Here is a 17,619-nt window from a genome sequence, read left to right as displayed (position 1 = left end):
CCAGTGTGAGTGATGATCAAAGTGTTCAAAGTAAAGCATATGTTATTCGTAGCTTTATCAATATCTTCGGCACACTGGCCTCGAAGCGTCCATATGTGTGCACGGTATCTCTCCCATTTACCATTTACATAAAATTCGAAAAGAACATGAATGGCTGCAGTACAGGAGGCATCTTGTTGTTAAGTATGCATACATAATCTTATATCGTACATATTGCATAAGGCCCTTTTACAGCCCCGCCAGGGGGATGCTGATTGATATAGTTGCGTATACCTGAGAATATCTCTAAATAGTCGCGATCCCCCCCAGATAGGACGAGGCCCAGTCCAAGGTAGAGAAGAATGCGAAGTTAAAGCCATCCAGATGAGAAAGAAGTAGAGGAAAGAGAGGGCAAAGAACAATACAGACAGAAAAAAGCGGGGATAAAGAAAAGTATAGAAAAGAGGGTCAAGGAGGGGGGTGGGGGAGGGAAGGGAGGTATGAAGGGTAGGAAGGGAAGGAGTAGTCATTCGTCCTCAGCACCAGCCCATGAGGCAGTGCCCTCATTCACAGCCGCGTCACACTATTCCTAGTATACAGCCCGACCTATCCCCGAAGACCAGCTGTATCCTAGAGGCTCCCAATGGGAGCCCCATTACATCTTCTGTAAGGGGAGCAAGTCAGGTAGGCATCCTGTTCGCTAAGAGGTGACGGAAGAAGGGAGTACGGAGGCCCGGATACAACTCCCTTATCGCCTATTCTCCCGCGCCACTATCTATCCAGGGTGCCCAAACTTTATCAAATTTTGCCGTCGTGCCTCTGACCTTTGCTGTAAGTTTGTCCATAAGGAACGTATCCTTAATCTTTTGTAGCACCCTGTGAAATGGGGGGGAGGAAGGTTGAAGCCACGCCTGAGCCAATGCCCGCCTCGCCGCCAGGTTTACTTTATTTAACAGGTTCAGCTCCGTTCTGGTCCAGTCCTCTAGAGGTCTGGCCAGAAGGAAAACCCATGGGTCTAGTTCAACCTCCCTACCAAAGATATCCTTCAGTAAGTCCGCCACCCCCTTCCAGAACGATTTGATCCTAGGGCATTCCCACCACATGTGTAAGTAGGTCCCTTTATGACCGCAGCCTCTCCAGCATACATCCGTGGATGCCCTATTCATGACTGTAAGCTTGTTTGAGCAGGGCCCTCTTCAACCTATCGTTCCTGTAAGTTTTCTTGCAATTATCCTATTTGTAGTTAAATCCCCCCTAATAATATTGTAAAGCCCTATGGAATCTGTTGGTGCTATATAAATGGCGATGATAATAATAATAATAATTTTTTACACAGTATTTCCCACAACACGTTTTAATTGGACTATCCACTTAAGTGTCTTCCAAGAGTGTAGAGAAACACTGTAAGCAACATAACCACTGTAGTGGTTGTGGTGTAAGAGTTGCCAAGACGCCCCCCCCAGCCACCACTGTAAGGCATCAAATCATTTTAACATGGTTTGGATTCTTATCTAGGATCGGCATGGCACCATTACATGCCACTACTTCACATGGAGATCTAGAAGCTCTTTGAGTGAAACCCATAAGCTGACTACTTAGAGTAAGGGACTGTGAAGTGCATTCATGGCACCATAACCACTAGAACATACTGTAGTAATTATTGCACTTGGAGTGTTCCTTTAATGACTGGTGCAGAAGTTAGAAACAGATAGGGTGGTAGCTTCCATAACAAAGAGTTTTTGAAGGTAATAATTCTAAAATCAACAGACTAAAATGAAAAGAAAATCCCACTGGAACCCCAAATAAATGTATTTTGTTGACAAGTTCTACATATTTGTATGTGAATGTCAAACTATACATTGATCAACATAAAAACACATACCTTGATGATCTTGATCTGTGGAACTTGCGTGATTTCATTTTGTCTCTGGACCTGCTGTGACTGCGCTTCCGCCTCGAACTGTAAGAGGAACCACTGCTAGAACGGTGTCTGCGTCTGAAAGGTTTACAGTAATAGAACGATCAATGCTTCAATTTAATAAGAGCTGGGTTAGATTCTAGAATGAGACAGATATCCAATATTTCCATGCTTCACAGCTAATCCGCTTTTCATTTGCATTTTCCTTCAAAGGAATAGACCCACGTTCATTGTGTTAATTGAAATTGGGACGGGCAGATGGACAGATTTATTCCAACATAAATATTTGAAAATCTTGGACTGGTCTTTTTATACACAATCAATGTCACGTTATAGCACTGAAATATAAAAACCTCACTAAAATTAACTCACCTGCCATAGTTTGTAGTTATTCTTAAACAAAAACATTTGAAAGTACATGATTTAGAAAGTTTACTTTTTTAACTTTGTTAAATTTGTTAAATTTGTTTAAGTATAAAAATCCAAAAATGTAATGTGTGTTTTGTTTTAGAAGCATAACATTTCATACAATCTGTCCAATAAATAAATGGTATAATTGCTAAAATTATTTCAAGAGTAGAGTAGGTGTATTTAACAGAAATCTACTTTTTGTATGCAACGTCCATTCTAGATAGCAAGGTATAAGCATCAGCCACATAAAAAAAAAGTAAAGTAACCAGATATAGATTCTTTTTCTCTTTTGAGGGTTTTTTTTATTTTTTTTTTTAAACCATTCTAAAATGTTCAGCCTATAAAATCATTTTTAAATAAACAAAAAGATACCAAACAGCAAAAATTAGTTTAAAATAATTTTGATCAAAGTAATATTTTAATGGAGTATTGTGCCATAAAAGTTATGATACCAAAATAGCCAGAAATAATCAATATTTGGAGACATCCAGTTTTGTTTTATCACTCCACAGATCAGAATGCCAAAACTTTTGTGGCTTATTAATATTATATTGTACTTTTAGGTCACTAGTGGTGTATTTCTTGGACTTCTGACGTGGAAACCTGTGTTTAGTATGTGCCTTACTGTGCTCACTGAAACCTCAGTGCCTGTTGCCACCAAGTCTTGCTGCATGTATTTTGCAGTCAAGCAAGGTTTTTTTCACAACCTGCCTTCTTAGAAATCTAGTTGAAGCCATTGATAGCTTCCTTTTTCTGCCCAGTCCAAATAGTGTAATCACTGCTCCTTCAACTTTGAACTTGCAAACTTTGCTTCCAACAGTGTCTCTAGGAACATTCAGTGCCTTTGATATATTTTTGTATCCTGTTCCTGATTTGTGAAAGGCGATAATCCCTTCTATTAACTTTGCTGACCATTCTTTTGACTTTCCCATATTTCTAACATGCTGTCAAACATGACACTCAACAATCCCCTAGCCAGTTCAGGTATTTAAAATGTTCCAGCTTAAACACACCTGGTGCAATTAATGAAGCCCTTGATTAGTTGCATTAGGTGTGCTTGAGACAACACCTGTTTTGCATATTTGTGCTACTGTAAGGGATTCTATGCAGGGGGTTAAATCATTTTTAAAATGGAGAATGCATTTTCAGTTGAATTTGGGGAATCAACTTGAAACATTAGTTTTGTTGAGCTATTTCAAATGCTTTTGTTTGATTTGCTCATTGCAAACAGCTGAAAGTCTGTAAATAACACTGATTTTCAAAGGGGGTTTAATAATTTTGATTACAACTGTATGTAAGGTTATCTGGATAAATGGCCAATATAAGCTTTCTAGAGAAATTAAAAAAGTGCAACTCATGAATACTAATCAATCCAAAGTACTGTAAATCAAATGGAAAACACATCACAAGACACACCGATATTCTGATACTTTGCATTTTCACCATTGGACAAATACAGCTGTAATAATCTAAAAACGTATATAAGCCTTAAATCACCTATTTTGGGGGCGGAGCCTGACTAGCGAGCAGAGCAGACGTGCTCTGAATCAGCTCCCGTGCACCGAGCACAACAACGGCGAATACCTCAAGCCACACCGAGCTCACCCTCCTACAAGTGGGCCCACTGGACTCGGGAAACCGACCCGAACCTAGGGACACCTCATTCGATGTCCAGAGTACTCGGGAACCGCATCGGCAAACTGGGGCCTACAGAGGGAGGTGGCGGAGGAAGGAGGCCGCTTTCCCGCCAGACGAACACGGCAAAAAGTAAGCTTGGAACACAACCTCCCCCCCCCCCATGGACCGGTGGGGGTCATCCCGGTCCCCCCTAGACAACGGGGGCGCCTTAGCACAGACTCACAGGACTCAGCCTGTAAAGCACCGAAGAAACTCGGCGGCAGAAGCTCCTAAAATGGCGGCCGCTCTCCTACAGCCTTTAAGCCCGGCTAAAACACCACAGGGCCCACGTTCCCCCCCCCAAAGACCGGCGGTGGTCATCCCGGCCCACATAATGCAAGGCCACTGGCTCACACCAACGCCCACGACCGCAAACAATCCGCACCTAGCGGCCAAGATGGCGGCCGCCGACCATGCTCCTGGGCCTACAACAACCCAACACACACAAGTGAGGCAGGCAGGCGAATATCCCCATGAGGACCGCATAACAGCAGCCTTTAACCTCTTTTGGGCACGACTATGGGCCAAATTAGCACAACCTCCAACAGCCAAAACAGCCCCACCGCTGCACAGCACTGCAAAACCCCTAACCGGGATGAAGCGGGAGAAGGGAGCGAAGGCTAAGCCCCGAACCACAAGCCACAGACCATGCATCGGACACCGCCAACCGGGGGCCATACACAAGCGAAGGACACTTAAGCTACGGAAACACACCCGGAGGGTCCGAGCCTGGCCTATGACGGGCAAAACCCAGTTGGACATTCAGAGTACTAACCGCCCAAGATCTTGCAAGGCCGCTACAAGTGCGCAGAGGGGCTCCAACTCACTAACGGGAGATACAGCTGCACGGATGGTGGGGAGGAGAAGGCGAAACACCCGACGACAGCCCCAGAACTGCCAAACAAGAACAGCGGGCAGCCACCTTACCTCAGAGCAGAGGGCCGCACAGGGTAGAACCCCCCAACACCCCTCTTCCCCCAGGGAGTTTACCACACTGCGGGTGAAGAGGTATCTCATCCGAATTCAACCAGCATGCAGTCATAAGACTCGTGCACGAGCCCTGGACGCACACAGCAATGACTCCGGAACACCGGACTGCGCTGGGACTGGGGGCTGGGGAGGCACAGCCAAAAAGGAACTGAACCCTTATTCGTACATGGAAGGTATCCAGCACCCGATGGGCATCGGCTGAACCCCAACGGCATTTCACAGGCTCAACAGCCAAACCTCTCCTGGTGACAATTGTCTGGCTCCTGGACTTCCTCTACAATGCATACTGCTCATTATTGACATGACTGGCTGCAAACCTAATACTAAAGTACTCATGAGTAATACCTAGTAGTACCCAACTAGTCAGTTTAATCAGCCTGTCTTTAGATATCTGTCACCTACTGAAATCTCAAAAGCATGTTTGTTATTGGAGTTAACCTTGCTACCTTATTAATCCCTCACCTACTGAGGCAGCTTTCATAAGTGACATGTTAACGTTAATGGGGGCCTTCAGTGGGTTTATCCTTCTGCTGGCAAGATGTACCAAAATAGCCTGCAACACTAGCTTAATAATTATACAATAATGTGACCTCCTAGCTTGATATGCCTATCTATTGTTACACAGTGCAGAACCATCATATGCATCTTATTAAGCAACGTGTTTCCTCTATCTTGTGAGCAGATTGTTGTCTACCTGTATGCTACCTTATGCCTGTCTAATCTCACTTACATGTACCTAAATGTCTCTGCTAGTTACCCTTTTACTTGTGTTTTATAAGCATGCAATAATTTTAACTTTTAAGTACACTAATATCCTGATCCAACCAACACTACTGTAATGTTTCAATGCTGTTAATCTTATTGTTCACTAGCATGGTTAATCTAATCTTACATTGTTTCATAGCGACTACCTAATCCTAATAATATGATAGTAATGTTGCGGTCCTAGCTTGACAATTAAATGATAATCCACTAAATATATTACTAAACCTAGAAGTACCTAGGAATGTCATATGCATGTCTAGAATGTAACAAAACTTGCTGTCTCATATAGTTCCCGAAGCAGATAGTCGCTCACTAGCCTGTAAGCTGTTTGTTTTTGTTTTTATTTTTAATACAACACTCTTATATTACGTACCTTGGAGATAAGCCTGTTTAATCTTGTATATACACGTTAAGCTCAGCATTATACTGTTGTCTACTCTTATATAATATAAAAAATGTGCACAGTCTATCCATGCCAAATGATTGTACATCTATGCTTATGAAAACTCTGGCATTTGCTATTGTGGCATTGCTAGTATAAAATGTACCTTGTCTAATTAATGCACAACAAAATAAAGAATTTAAAAAAAAAAAAAATCACCTATTTTGGATCAGGCCTTTTAAAAAGTGTCAATATTCACTTCAGTGTCAATATTTAATTCTTCAACAAAAAAAAACTATCAAAAAGAAAGAGAAAAAAATGCACATCCCATGTGTTGATATTTTTTACATAGATTTGACATAATTTATTTATATTTAGTGAAATGCTGCACATAACGAGTTTAAGCACTCTGCTGCTAAAGTGAACGCCACCTCCGGCAACGTTATTAGCAGGCCCGGCTAATGTCAATTATGTGTGTATTTGGGGCCTGTCTTGAGCATGCATAGCCTCCTGGCGACAGATGACCAATGGTGGAAGCACCCTCGTATGTATAAACTCGGCACTGTGAATGAATATATACATGAGTGCTTCTGTGTACTTTCGCGTTCAGCTGGGTCCGAGAACTGTCTTTACGTCATTGTTATATCTTGAGAAAGACCCGAAGGGGTCGAAACATAGATGTCATTCTTTTTTTTCACCTGAATAAACACCAGCTATTTTGCAAACACCCAGGAGTGCAACCTCTGCTTTATTAGATAAATAGATTAGACAGATTAGATCAGGGGTCGTCAACCTGGTCCCTACCGGCCACTATTGGGCATTTCAGGATTTCAAGTGGGCAGTAGTGGGTTCTACAGCACAAGCAGAATCCCCCCTCCATCCAGAGAGATGAACACTCTGTTCATCTCTTGCGCACTCAGCGGTTAGCAGGAAGTGCAGGCGTGCAGATGCGAGCACATGAACATGCATGTGCGCACTTACAAACGTGTTCGCGCACGAACAAGTGTAACATGCGGGTAGAGGAAGGGGAGGAGTTGGAGTAGGGGGATACACGATAGCAGGGAGCAGAGTACTTGTAGAATAGGAGAGGGAAGGCGCGGAGTACTTGTAGAATAGGAGAGGGAAGGCGCGGAGTACTTGTAGAATAGGAGAGGGAAGGCGCGGAGTACTTGTAGAATAGGAGAGGGAAGGCGCGGAGTACTTGTAGAATAGGAGAGGGAAGGCGCGGAGTACTTGTAGAATAGGAGAGGGAAGGCGCGGAGTACTTGTAGAATAGGAGAGGGAAGGCGCAGAGTACTTGTAGAATAGGAGAGGGAAGGCGCAGAGTACTTGTAGAATAGGAGAGGGAAGGAGCAGAGTACTTGTAGAATAGGAGAGGGAAGGAGCAGAGTACTTGTAGAATAGGAGAGGGAAGGAGCAGAGTACTTGTAGAATAGGAGAGGGAAGGAGCAGAGTACTTGTAGAATAGGAGAGGGAAGGAGCAGAGTACTTGTAGAATAGGAGAGGGAAGGAGCAGAGTACTTGTAGAATAGGAGAGGGAAGGAGCAGAGTACTTGTAGAATAGGAGAGGGAAGGAGCAGAGTACTTGTAGAATAGGAGAGGGAAGGAGCAGAGTACTTGTAGAATAGGAGAGGGAAGGAGCAGAGTACTTGTAGAATAGGAGAGGGAAGGAGCAGAGTACTTGTAGAATAGGAGAGGGAAGGAGCAGAGTACTTGTAGAATAGGAGAGGGAAGGAGCAGAGTACTTGTAGAATAGGAGAGGGAAGGAGCAGAGTACTTGTAGAATAGGAGAGGGAAGGAGCAGAGTACTTGTAGAATAGGAGAGGGAAGGAGCAGAGTACTTGTAGAATAGGAGAGGGAAGGAGCAGAGTACTTGTAGAATAGGAGAGGGAAGGAGCAGAGTACTTGTAGAATAGGAGAGGGAAGGAGCAGAGTACTTGTAGAATAGGAGAGGGAAGGAGCAGAGTACTTGTAGAATAGGAGAGGGAAGGAGCAGAGTACTTGTAGAATAGGAGAGAGAAGAAGCAGAGTACTTGTAGAATAGGAGAGGGAAGGAGCAGAGTACTTGTAGAATAGGAGAGGGAAGGAGCAGAGTACTTGTAGAATAGGAGAGGGAAGGAGCAGAGTACTTGTAGAATAGGAGAGGGAAGGAGCAGAGTACTTGTAGAATAGGAGAGGGAAGGAGCAGAGTACTTGTAGAATAGGAGAGGGAAGGAGCAGAGTACTTGTAGAATAGGAGAGGGAAGGAGCAGAGTACTTGTAGAATAGGAGAGGGAAGGAGCAGAGTACTTGTAGAATAGGAGAGGGAAGGAGCAGAGTACTTGTAGAATAGGAGAGGGAAGGAGCAGAGTACTTGTAGAATAGAAGAGGGAAGGCGCAGAGTACTTGTAGAATAGGAGAGAGAAGGAGCGGAGTACTTGTAGAATAGGAGCGAGAAGGAGCAGAGTACTTGTAGAATAGGAGCGAGAAGGAGCAGAGTACTTGTAGAATAGGAGCGAGAAGGAGCAGACTTGTAGAATAGGAGAAAGAAGGAGCAGAGTACTTGTAGAATAGGAGAAAGAAGGAGCAGACTACTTGTAGAATAAGAGAGAGAAGGAGCAGACTACTTGTAAAAAAAGGAGCAGACTGTTACAAACTACCATTTGCCACTGGCTGTTGGAGGAGCCCGATTGCCAGCCTCTTGCCCTGTGACTATGGCCCCTGGGGTGTATTGCCATTTAAAAAGTCTAATTGGGCTTATTGGATTTTAATACACTTTTTCTGCCCCTTTAAATCCATGGGAAAATGTGCCTCTCCCCCTCCCCATTTTTCCTATCCTATTGTTTCTCAGATCAGATCCAAGCTGTCTGGGGATATGTTGGACATACAGGTGATACTCTTAAAATTAGAATATCGTGCAAAAGTTCATTTATTTCAGTAATGCAACGTAAAAGGGGAAACTAATATAGGAGATAGACGCATTACATGCAAAGCAAGATAGTTCAAGCCGTGATTTGTCATAAGTGCGATGATTATGGCTTACAGGTCATGAAAACCCCAAATCCACAATCTCAGTAGATTAGAATATTACATGCAATCAATAAAACAAGGAGTGTACATAGAACAATATCGGACCTTTGAAAAGTATGAGCATTTATATGGACTCAGTACTTGGTTTGGGGCCCTTTTGCATCAATTACTGCCTCAATGCGACATGGCATGGAAGCTATCAGCCTGTGGCACTGCCGAGGTGTTATGGAAGACCAGGATGCTTCAATAGCGGCCTTCAGCTCTTCTGCATTGTTCGGTCTCATCATCTTTCTCCTGGTAATGCCTCTATGGGGTTCAGGTCAGGCGAGTTTGCTGGCCAATCAAGCACAGTAATCCCACGGTCATTGAGCCAAGCTTTGGTGCTTTTGGCAGTGTGGGCAGGTGCCAAGTCCTGCTGGAAAATTAAGTCAGCATCCCCATAAAGCTAGTCTGCGGAAGGAAGCATGAAGTGCTCCTAAATCTCCTGGTAGACGGCTATGTTGACCCCGGAGTAATGAAGCACACTGGACCAACACCAGCAGATGACATGGCTCCCCAAATCAACACGGACTGTGGAAACTTCACACTGGACTTCCAGCATCTTGCAGTGTGTTTCTCTCCATTCTTCCTCCAGACTCTGGAAGAACAAGAGGAATACGACAACTGAAGCCCATGTCCAGGATCCGTCTGTGTGTGGTGGCTCTTGATGCACTGACTCCAGCCTCAGTCCACTCCTTGTGAAAGTCCCCAACGCTTTTGAATGGCCTTTTCCTAACAATCCTCTCAAAGCTGCGGTCATCACTGCTGCTTGTGCACCTTTTTCTTCCACATAACTTTCTATGAATGTGCTTTGATACAGCACTTTGGGAACATCCAACTTCCTTCGCAATTACCTTTTGAGACTTTCCCTCCTTATGGAGGGTGTCAATGATGGTTTACTGCACAACTGTCAGGTCAGCAGTCTTCCCCATGATTGTGATTCCTACTGAACCAGACTGAGAGACCATTTAAAGGCTCAGAAACCCTTTGCATGTGTTATGGCTTACTTAGCTGATTAGAGTGGGACACTGTGAGCCTAGAATATTGCACCTTTTCACAATATTCTAATTTACTGAGATTGTGGATTTTGGCTGTAAGCCATAATCATCGCACTTATGACAAATCACGGCTTGAACTATCTTGCTTTGCATGTAATGCGTCTATCTCATATATTAGTTTCTCCTTTTAAGTTGCATTGCTGAAATAAATGAACTTTTGCACGATATTCTAATTTTTCGGGTCTCACCTGTATAGATTAAACATTGTATTCTAAGAGTTATGTATTTTTATGTGGTTTTTGTAACAGTTTTTGACTTAGAGATATTTCCTGTACCTGGAGATAATTAAGTTACCACAGCCACTTAAGCAATTATCTCCAGGATAGAAAAGAAGATAGACCGGTCGCACAGCCTAAATCTGTGGAACTGTTTTGGGCATGAAAGCCATGCTTGCGGTCGTTCAAATGTGACTTCCATAAAACTTTTAATAATAATAATTGTATCACAGGCAAGTGGAGGGTTTGTGTACATTAGCTGGGAGTGTCTAACTGTACAATACTGCGTTGAGTGGCTGTTGTGACTGTGTCCTGTGCTCCACAAGGTCCACGTGGGTGGTAACCTTGTGGGGAAAACTGTATATAAGAAATGCCTTTGTGCTCGTTAAACCAGTTCTACTTCACCCTCAATTTAGAGTCCTGTCTCTTATTGGGGGAAACAGCTACAAGGGATTGTTATGCTCTTCATACTCCCTTCGATAATCACTAAGCTCTTTTAAGAGCTTGTTCCTGCTTCACTCTCTGGGGTTCACCCACTGGAACCTGGAGCTTTGTCATAGGTCCAGGGTGGGTAGGAGACGGCGAGACCCCAACCAAGCTGCGGCGGTTTGTGGGGTCTGCCATGGTTATGCGGAATCAGAAAATAAGATCTAGAATTAACCTCGATTATAGAGTATATTATATAGCTAAAGGTGAACCCCTCAACTGAAAAAAAGGGGGGACTCCACTAAAAATCCCTATTGTTGCAGTAAAGAAAGAAAGAATATTAGATAATAGAAACAATCTAATATGGGTTCAAGAGTGGTATGTATCTTTAAATATTAAAACGTTTGTTTGCAATGCTAAAAAAAAAAGACACCATAAAACTAAGATTCAACGTTTAAAACATATTACTGCATTTTGCTCAAGTTTTGTATTTGCTTAAGTCCAATAGATGAAAGTTTATAAATGGATACACTTGTATCAGTTTAGAAAAAATAGCAACAGTCAATTACTTTGTAAGCTATTTCAGCTATTTCCAGTTATTATCAAACTGGGATTTATGTACTGGATTAGCTGTATTAGTATGGTACAGTATTAATAAGATGTTCTTGCAGGTCCAGCAATTTGATTAGTAATAGTGTACTTAATTTGAAAGGTTTTGAGAATGATAAACTACAAAGTAGTACATAATTGCCAGTTTGATAATAACTGGAAAGAACTAAATCCCCATTATTTTTTCCTAGGCAATGTGTTTTTAAATAAAACTATTACATTCTGTAAGAAATTTCTATTTAGTGAATGAGTGTATATATATCTATGTCATACCTTTTTAATAAATAAAAAAAAAAGATTTATGTTTACTTTACTATGTTATTATTTTTAATTAAAAAGGTATGTAAGATTTCTATGTAACTTGGGCAACAGACTATTTAACTTACAAACAAAGTGTGTGATACAGGTAGCTAGCAATGCATATGACATTTACTGCACAGTTTTGGAATACTAACATTCAATGTTCTCAGTCTTGCTGTGGCAATAGACACCCAATAACTGAATTTGTGGATGTCTAATAACTTAACTAAATTTGACTGACTGTAAATACATTGTCTCACATTATATGTGAATGGAAGTATGCTCGTAATATAGTATTTTCACTAGTTTATCTGTATTTATTTATTTTTAAATAGATTATTATTTGTATGGGATGGATTGAGAGGTGTAAAATATATTTGTTAATATGCCGTTTACAACTTTGAAGCGATGACTAAAAAAGGACCAAATGTATGGTGTACGACACGTTGGTGATGGTTTACAATTATTGCATATTCAGAGTATAAACAGACAGATAAAGGAGGAGCAAATAGTAGATTATCCCACCTTTTGTCATATGAGCGAGAACTTGAATGTGCCTCCCGGGATCGAGATCTGGACTTCCTTCCTGATTTTTTCCTGCTATATGATCTTCCATCAGACGAGCTACTGGAAGAAGATCGCCTTCGGTGCTTCTTCTTCTTGCGGGTCCTAGTATCTTCCTCCGAATCGGAGGAGTGGCGCCCCATTCTGTTTCTGGAACACACAAAATAACAAAAAATAGCTTAATTAATCCACTGTTTCTTTTTTTATTCTGTGTCAGTGAGGTCAGTTGGCTTCAGCTCAAACTTTCAGTCATTAAAATACTTAAAGGGACACTATAGTCACCAGAACAACTGCAACAGCCTAGGGATACCTCCACTGGCCACGCCTCAGATGGCTACTAAAGGAGCTTCCTGGGCCATTTAGTGCCTTCTCCCTCTGTATGGAGACACTGAACTATACTCAAAAAGATGCATTGACTCTATGAGGAGATGCTGATTGGCCAGGGCAGTGTGACTTGTGCTGACTCTACCCCGATCTGGCTCCTTGACAGTCTCGGCCAATCCTATTGTGAAGCATTGTGATTGGCTCAGAGAATCATTACTGATGTCAACCAAGCAGGCAGACCAGGGCCAGAGCCAGCAGCAGACTTGAATAAAAGTAAGATTTTATTATATTTACAGGGTACGGGGGGTAAGGAGCTAGATGGCAGTTTTAACGCTATAGGGTCAAGAATACATGTTCCTTTAAATGAACACTATAGGGTCAGGAACACAAATATGTATTCCTGACCCTATAGTGTTAAAAACATTATCTAGCCCTCCTGCCCCCCTTATACAGTATAATCTTTCCTTTACTCCAGCCTGCTGCTGCTGGCTCTGCCCCTGATCTGCCTCCTTGGCGGACATCATCAGCAGTGTCGATCTGAGCCAATCAGAATGCTTTCCCATAGGACAGCATTGATTGGCTGAGAGTGTCAAAGAGGCAGATCAGGGGCAGAGCCAGCACAAGCCAAACACAGCCCTGGCCAGTCAGCATCTTCTCATGGAAATGCATTGAATCAATCCATCTCTATAAGAATAGTTCAGTATCTCCATGCAGAAGCACTTCTAGTAGCTCCCCCCTCACTGCCCAGGTAATGTCTGTATACCCTCCTTCCTCACTGCCCAGCTAAGGTCTGTATAGCCTCCCTCCTCACTGCCCAGCTAAGGTCTGTATAGCCTCCCTCCTCACTGCCCAGCTAAGGTCTGTATAGCCTCCCTCCTCACTGCCTAGCTAAGGTCTGTATAGCCTCCCTTCTCACTGCCTAGCTAAGGTCTGTATAGCCTCCCTCCACACTGCTCAGGTAGTGTCTGTAGAGCCTCCCTCCTCACTGCCCAGGTAATGACTGTATAGCCTCCCCCCTCACTGCCCAGGTAATGTCTGTACAGCCTCCCTCCTCACTGCCCAGGTAATGACTGTACAGCCTCCCCCCTCACTGCCCAGGTAATGTCTGCACAGCCTCTCCCCTCACTGCCCAGGTAATGTCTGTACTGCCTCCCTCCTCACTGCCCAGGTAATGTCTGCACTGCCTCCCCCCTCTCTGCCCAGGTAATGTCTGTACAGCCTCCCTCCTCACTGCCCAGGTAATGACTGTACAGCCTCCCCCCTCACTGCCCAGGTAATGACTGTACAGCCTCCCCCCTCACTGCCCAGGTAATGTCTGCACAGCCTCTCCCCTCACTGCCCAGGTAATGTCTGTACTGCCTCCCCCCTCTCTGCCCAGGTAATGTCTGTACAGCCTCCCTCCTCACTGCCCAGGTAATGTCTGTACAGCCTCCCCCCTCACTGCCCAGGTAATGTCTGTACAGCCTCCCCCCTCACTGCCCAGGTAATGTCTGTACAGCCTCCCCCCTCACTGCCCAGGTAATGTCTGTACAGCCTCCCCCCTCACTGCCCAGGTAATGTCTGTACAGCCTCCCTCCTCACTGCCCTGGTAATGTCTGTATAGCCTCCCTCCTCACTGCCCAGGTAATGTCTGTATAGCCTCCCTCCTCACTGCCCAGATAATGTCTGTATAGCCTCCCTCCTCACTGCCCAGGTAATGTCTGTACAGCCTCCCTCCTCACTGCCCAGGTAATGTCTGTACAGCCTCCCTCCTCACTGCCAAGGTAATGTCTGTACAGCCTCCCCCCTCACTGCCAAGGTAATGTCTGTACAGCCTCCCCCCTCACTGCCAAGGTAATGTCTGTACAGCCTCCCCCCTCACTGCCAAGGTAATGTCTGTACAGCCTCCCCCCTCACTGCCAAGGTAATGTCTGTACAGCCTCCCCCCTCACTGCCAAGGTAATGTTTGCATAGCCTCCCTCCTCACTGCCCAGGTAATGTCTATATAGCCTCCCTCCTCACTGCCCAGGTAATGTCTGTACAGCCTCCCCCTCTCTGCCAAGGTAATGTCTGTATAGCCTCCCTCCTCACTGCCCAGGTAATGTCTGTACAGCCTCCCCCTCTCTGCCAAGGTAATGTCTGTATAGCCTCCCTCCTCACTGCCCAGGTAATGTCTGTACAGCCTCCCCCCTCACTGCCCAGGTAATGTCTTAACATGAAAACCTGCGCAGCTAACCCACCAACAGAGCCCAGCAAACAATCCCTGGTCAGAACACAGGCCCAGACCGCATTAACGCGCCTATAAATGATTGGATTATCGGTCCACAGCAGACCCTCGCTAATAAACCCAGCACAACGGACATAAACAGAACAATAAAGTTGTATTCTTCTCACCGGAAGTACCGCACACCGGAGCTCAGTCTGCAGGATGCACGCTGCAAGCAAGGCGCCAGACAGGAGCAATCGAACCCAGACACCAGCAGAGATCAGACTGAAGCAATCTAAGGCAGAATAGTGGATTGGGCGTTTAGCTCATTCAGACACTGATGAAGCGGTTTAAGAATAGCTGATAGGAGCGATCAATACAGTGTGTTATCTAATATCAGTAATATCCCGTCCTAGACTATCTCACTGCAGCCCATCCAGCCCTGAACATCATACAGGACAGTCATAGCATGGCAACTCACTGTAATTAATTAATATCCCAATTATCATCACTGGCAGATTACTAGCCACTGTGGCACATGGTCCCCGGGGCTGTGCAACAAGTACATAATGATATTGGTACAGACATATCTCATCATTAGATTATAATCCGATTACATTGCGCATTACCATTACTTTATCACATCCTTAGAGTTCTCTGCACTGGGACACATTGTAACCGGTTTATAGAGACACTCTGCAAAGCACCATCTGGATATATAATTAACAACTTTAGGTTTTTACACACACACACACACACTTTATCATTGTGTGTGTGTGTGTGTGTGTGTGTGTATGTGTGTATGTATGTGTATATATATATATATATATATATATATATACAAATATATATATATATACACACACACACACACAATGATAAAATGACATGCTATATGCAGATGAACAGGAGGAATGACAATAAGAGAAATATAATAATATGCAGGATTGGCACCATTAATAAGTATTGGTTTTGGTATGGTATACATGGTCCTGGTTTTGGTGTTGATGTTGGCATTGGCATTGTACGCTATGAAAAACGGAAAGCATTTTACTGTGTTGAAAGCTAACATTTAAATTGCCAGAGAAATGTGACTTCTAAACACGCAAGAATGATCCTTACATATATGCATGTAGAAAATACACTTCCATTCATGATTTTAGATAAATCCATATATTACAGTCTACTTATATTCATACAATTAAAATAATCTGTGTGGGTTTTGTGAGTTATTCTAAAGGCATTAAAGGCATACTATAAATAATATGTGCATATATGCATGCATATATATATGTGGGATCTATAAATATGTATCATATATAAAACAAAATAGATGTATTTATACAAAGCTTTTATACAAGTACAGATAGATAGATAGATAGATAGATAGATAGATAGATAGATAGATAGATTATCTGTATTTAAACGTATACATTCATGCATTGGCAAATTCTACTGGTTTTAATTATAAACACGTCCATTTCGAATATATACTTCTAAATATACACACTTTTCTACAACATAAAATATTTTTGAAAATGCCACCTTTATTAGACGCTAAATACAGTTCACTAATTATTAATTCTTTGAAAGAGTAGAATATGCAAATAACATTGTTGTTGCAAAACTACCAGTTTTTCTTTCTATGAAACCCTACACATAGGCAACAAATAATCAAGTGATAATAAAATTGAAGAGGGGATTTCCCCCCTACCGATATAGTGGCACAGATATATTCGTTTCTTAAAGTATCACGACACCCTGTTTAAAGAGCAAACCGCTAAATGTAAAGCTATTAACAAGAACGCTGTTAAAAAATGAGTGGGACACACTGAATATCACTGATCTTATCAATATTGGTATTTATAATTATTTCAATGAAAAATATTGATTGAAAGTAAGAGTGTGAAAAATAATAGGGTATTAACCCAAAATGGGGAAAGTAATAGTGAATATGAATGTAATCACCTAACATGGGAATATAAACAGGCATAGTGCAATAATCTAGCATGGGGAGCAATGCTTTATCCTCTCACTGATCTGATGAGCCTAAGTGCCCTGCAGTGATCTGCCTGAGCACTTTTACTGCACAGAGGGGACAGCTGGAGTGGTGTTTGCCATTCGCACAATGAGCAGAGAATTGGCCAGCTTGCAAGGATCTGAGCATCAGAACACCACAAACCTAAGGCTTCTACAGCAAACAGAACAAATGGACCTGTTACTTCCTTACAAATGCTTTATTGACCAAACCAAGCACATGGGTTATAGTGCGTACGGAAATATTGTACGTGACATTTACATTTGTTCCATTTCCAGTTGTTAGCTACTTTTTACCAATATGTATAGTTTCCCTTATTTACAGAGTAGTGATACAATGTTACATGTAGCGGTAAATACGTGTTATCCTGACAGTGATCAGTGATGGAAATGAATAGTTGGGTAGACTGATGGAACCCAACATGACCTGAGCTACCTGATCTGGACAGCATGCCTTGGGTACTCGGCAGAATTCGGCCAAATTCGTGTTATCGACTGCTACCATACTCTTTGCTAAAATATGTTTGAAACTCTCAAAGGCAATTTTATATTGTGTTTGTAATAGGGGTTTTATCGTATACGGAAACATATTTATATTTTGTGTTTTAATAAAATAAGTTTATATAATAAAAAACCCGTGATCAACTATTCTTTAGTATATAAATGATTAGATAGATAGATAGACAATGATTAGATAGATAGATTGATAGATAGATAGATAGATAGATAGA

The 17,619-nt window shown here is 42.7% G+C and overlaps 1 protein-coding gene across 1 annotated transcript in view; it reads right to left on the bottom strand.

Moving 5' to 3' along the window:
* The window catches only part of RSRC1 (arginine and serine rich coiled-coil 1), a 305,983-nt gene that overhangs the window by 286,219 nt on the left and 2,145 nt on the right, over positions 1-17,619 (bottom strand). The window contains exons 2-3 of the mRNA XM_063442593.1: positions 12,304-12,492; positions 1,862-1,975 (exon numbers count right to left, since the gene is read on the bottom strand). Coding sequence (XP_063298663.1) covers positions 1,862-1,975; positions 12,304-12,485 — 296 coding nt within the window. The 5' untranslated portion in view covers positions 12,486-12,492. The remainder of the gene's footprint in view (positions 1-1,861; positions 1,976-12,303; positions 12,493-17,619) is intronic.

Source organism: Pelobates fuscus, chromosome 2 (genome assembly GCF_036172605.1).
Source record: "Pelobates fuscus isolate aPelFus1 chromosome 2, aPelFus1.pri, whole genome shotgun sequence".
NCBI lineage: Eukaryota > Metazoa > Chordata > Amphibia > Anura > Pelobatidae > Pelobates > Pelobates fuscus.
Note: the sequence above shows the minus strand (reverse complement) of the source record. Positions and strands in the feature narration are given on the sequence as shown.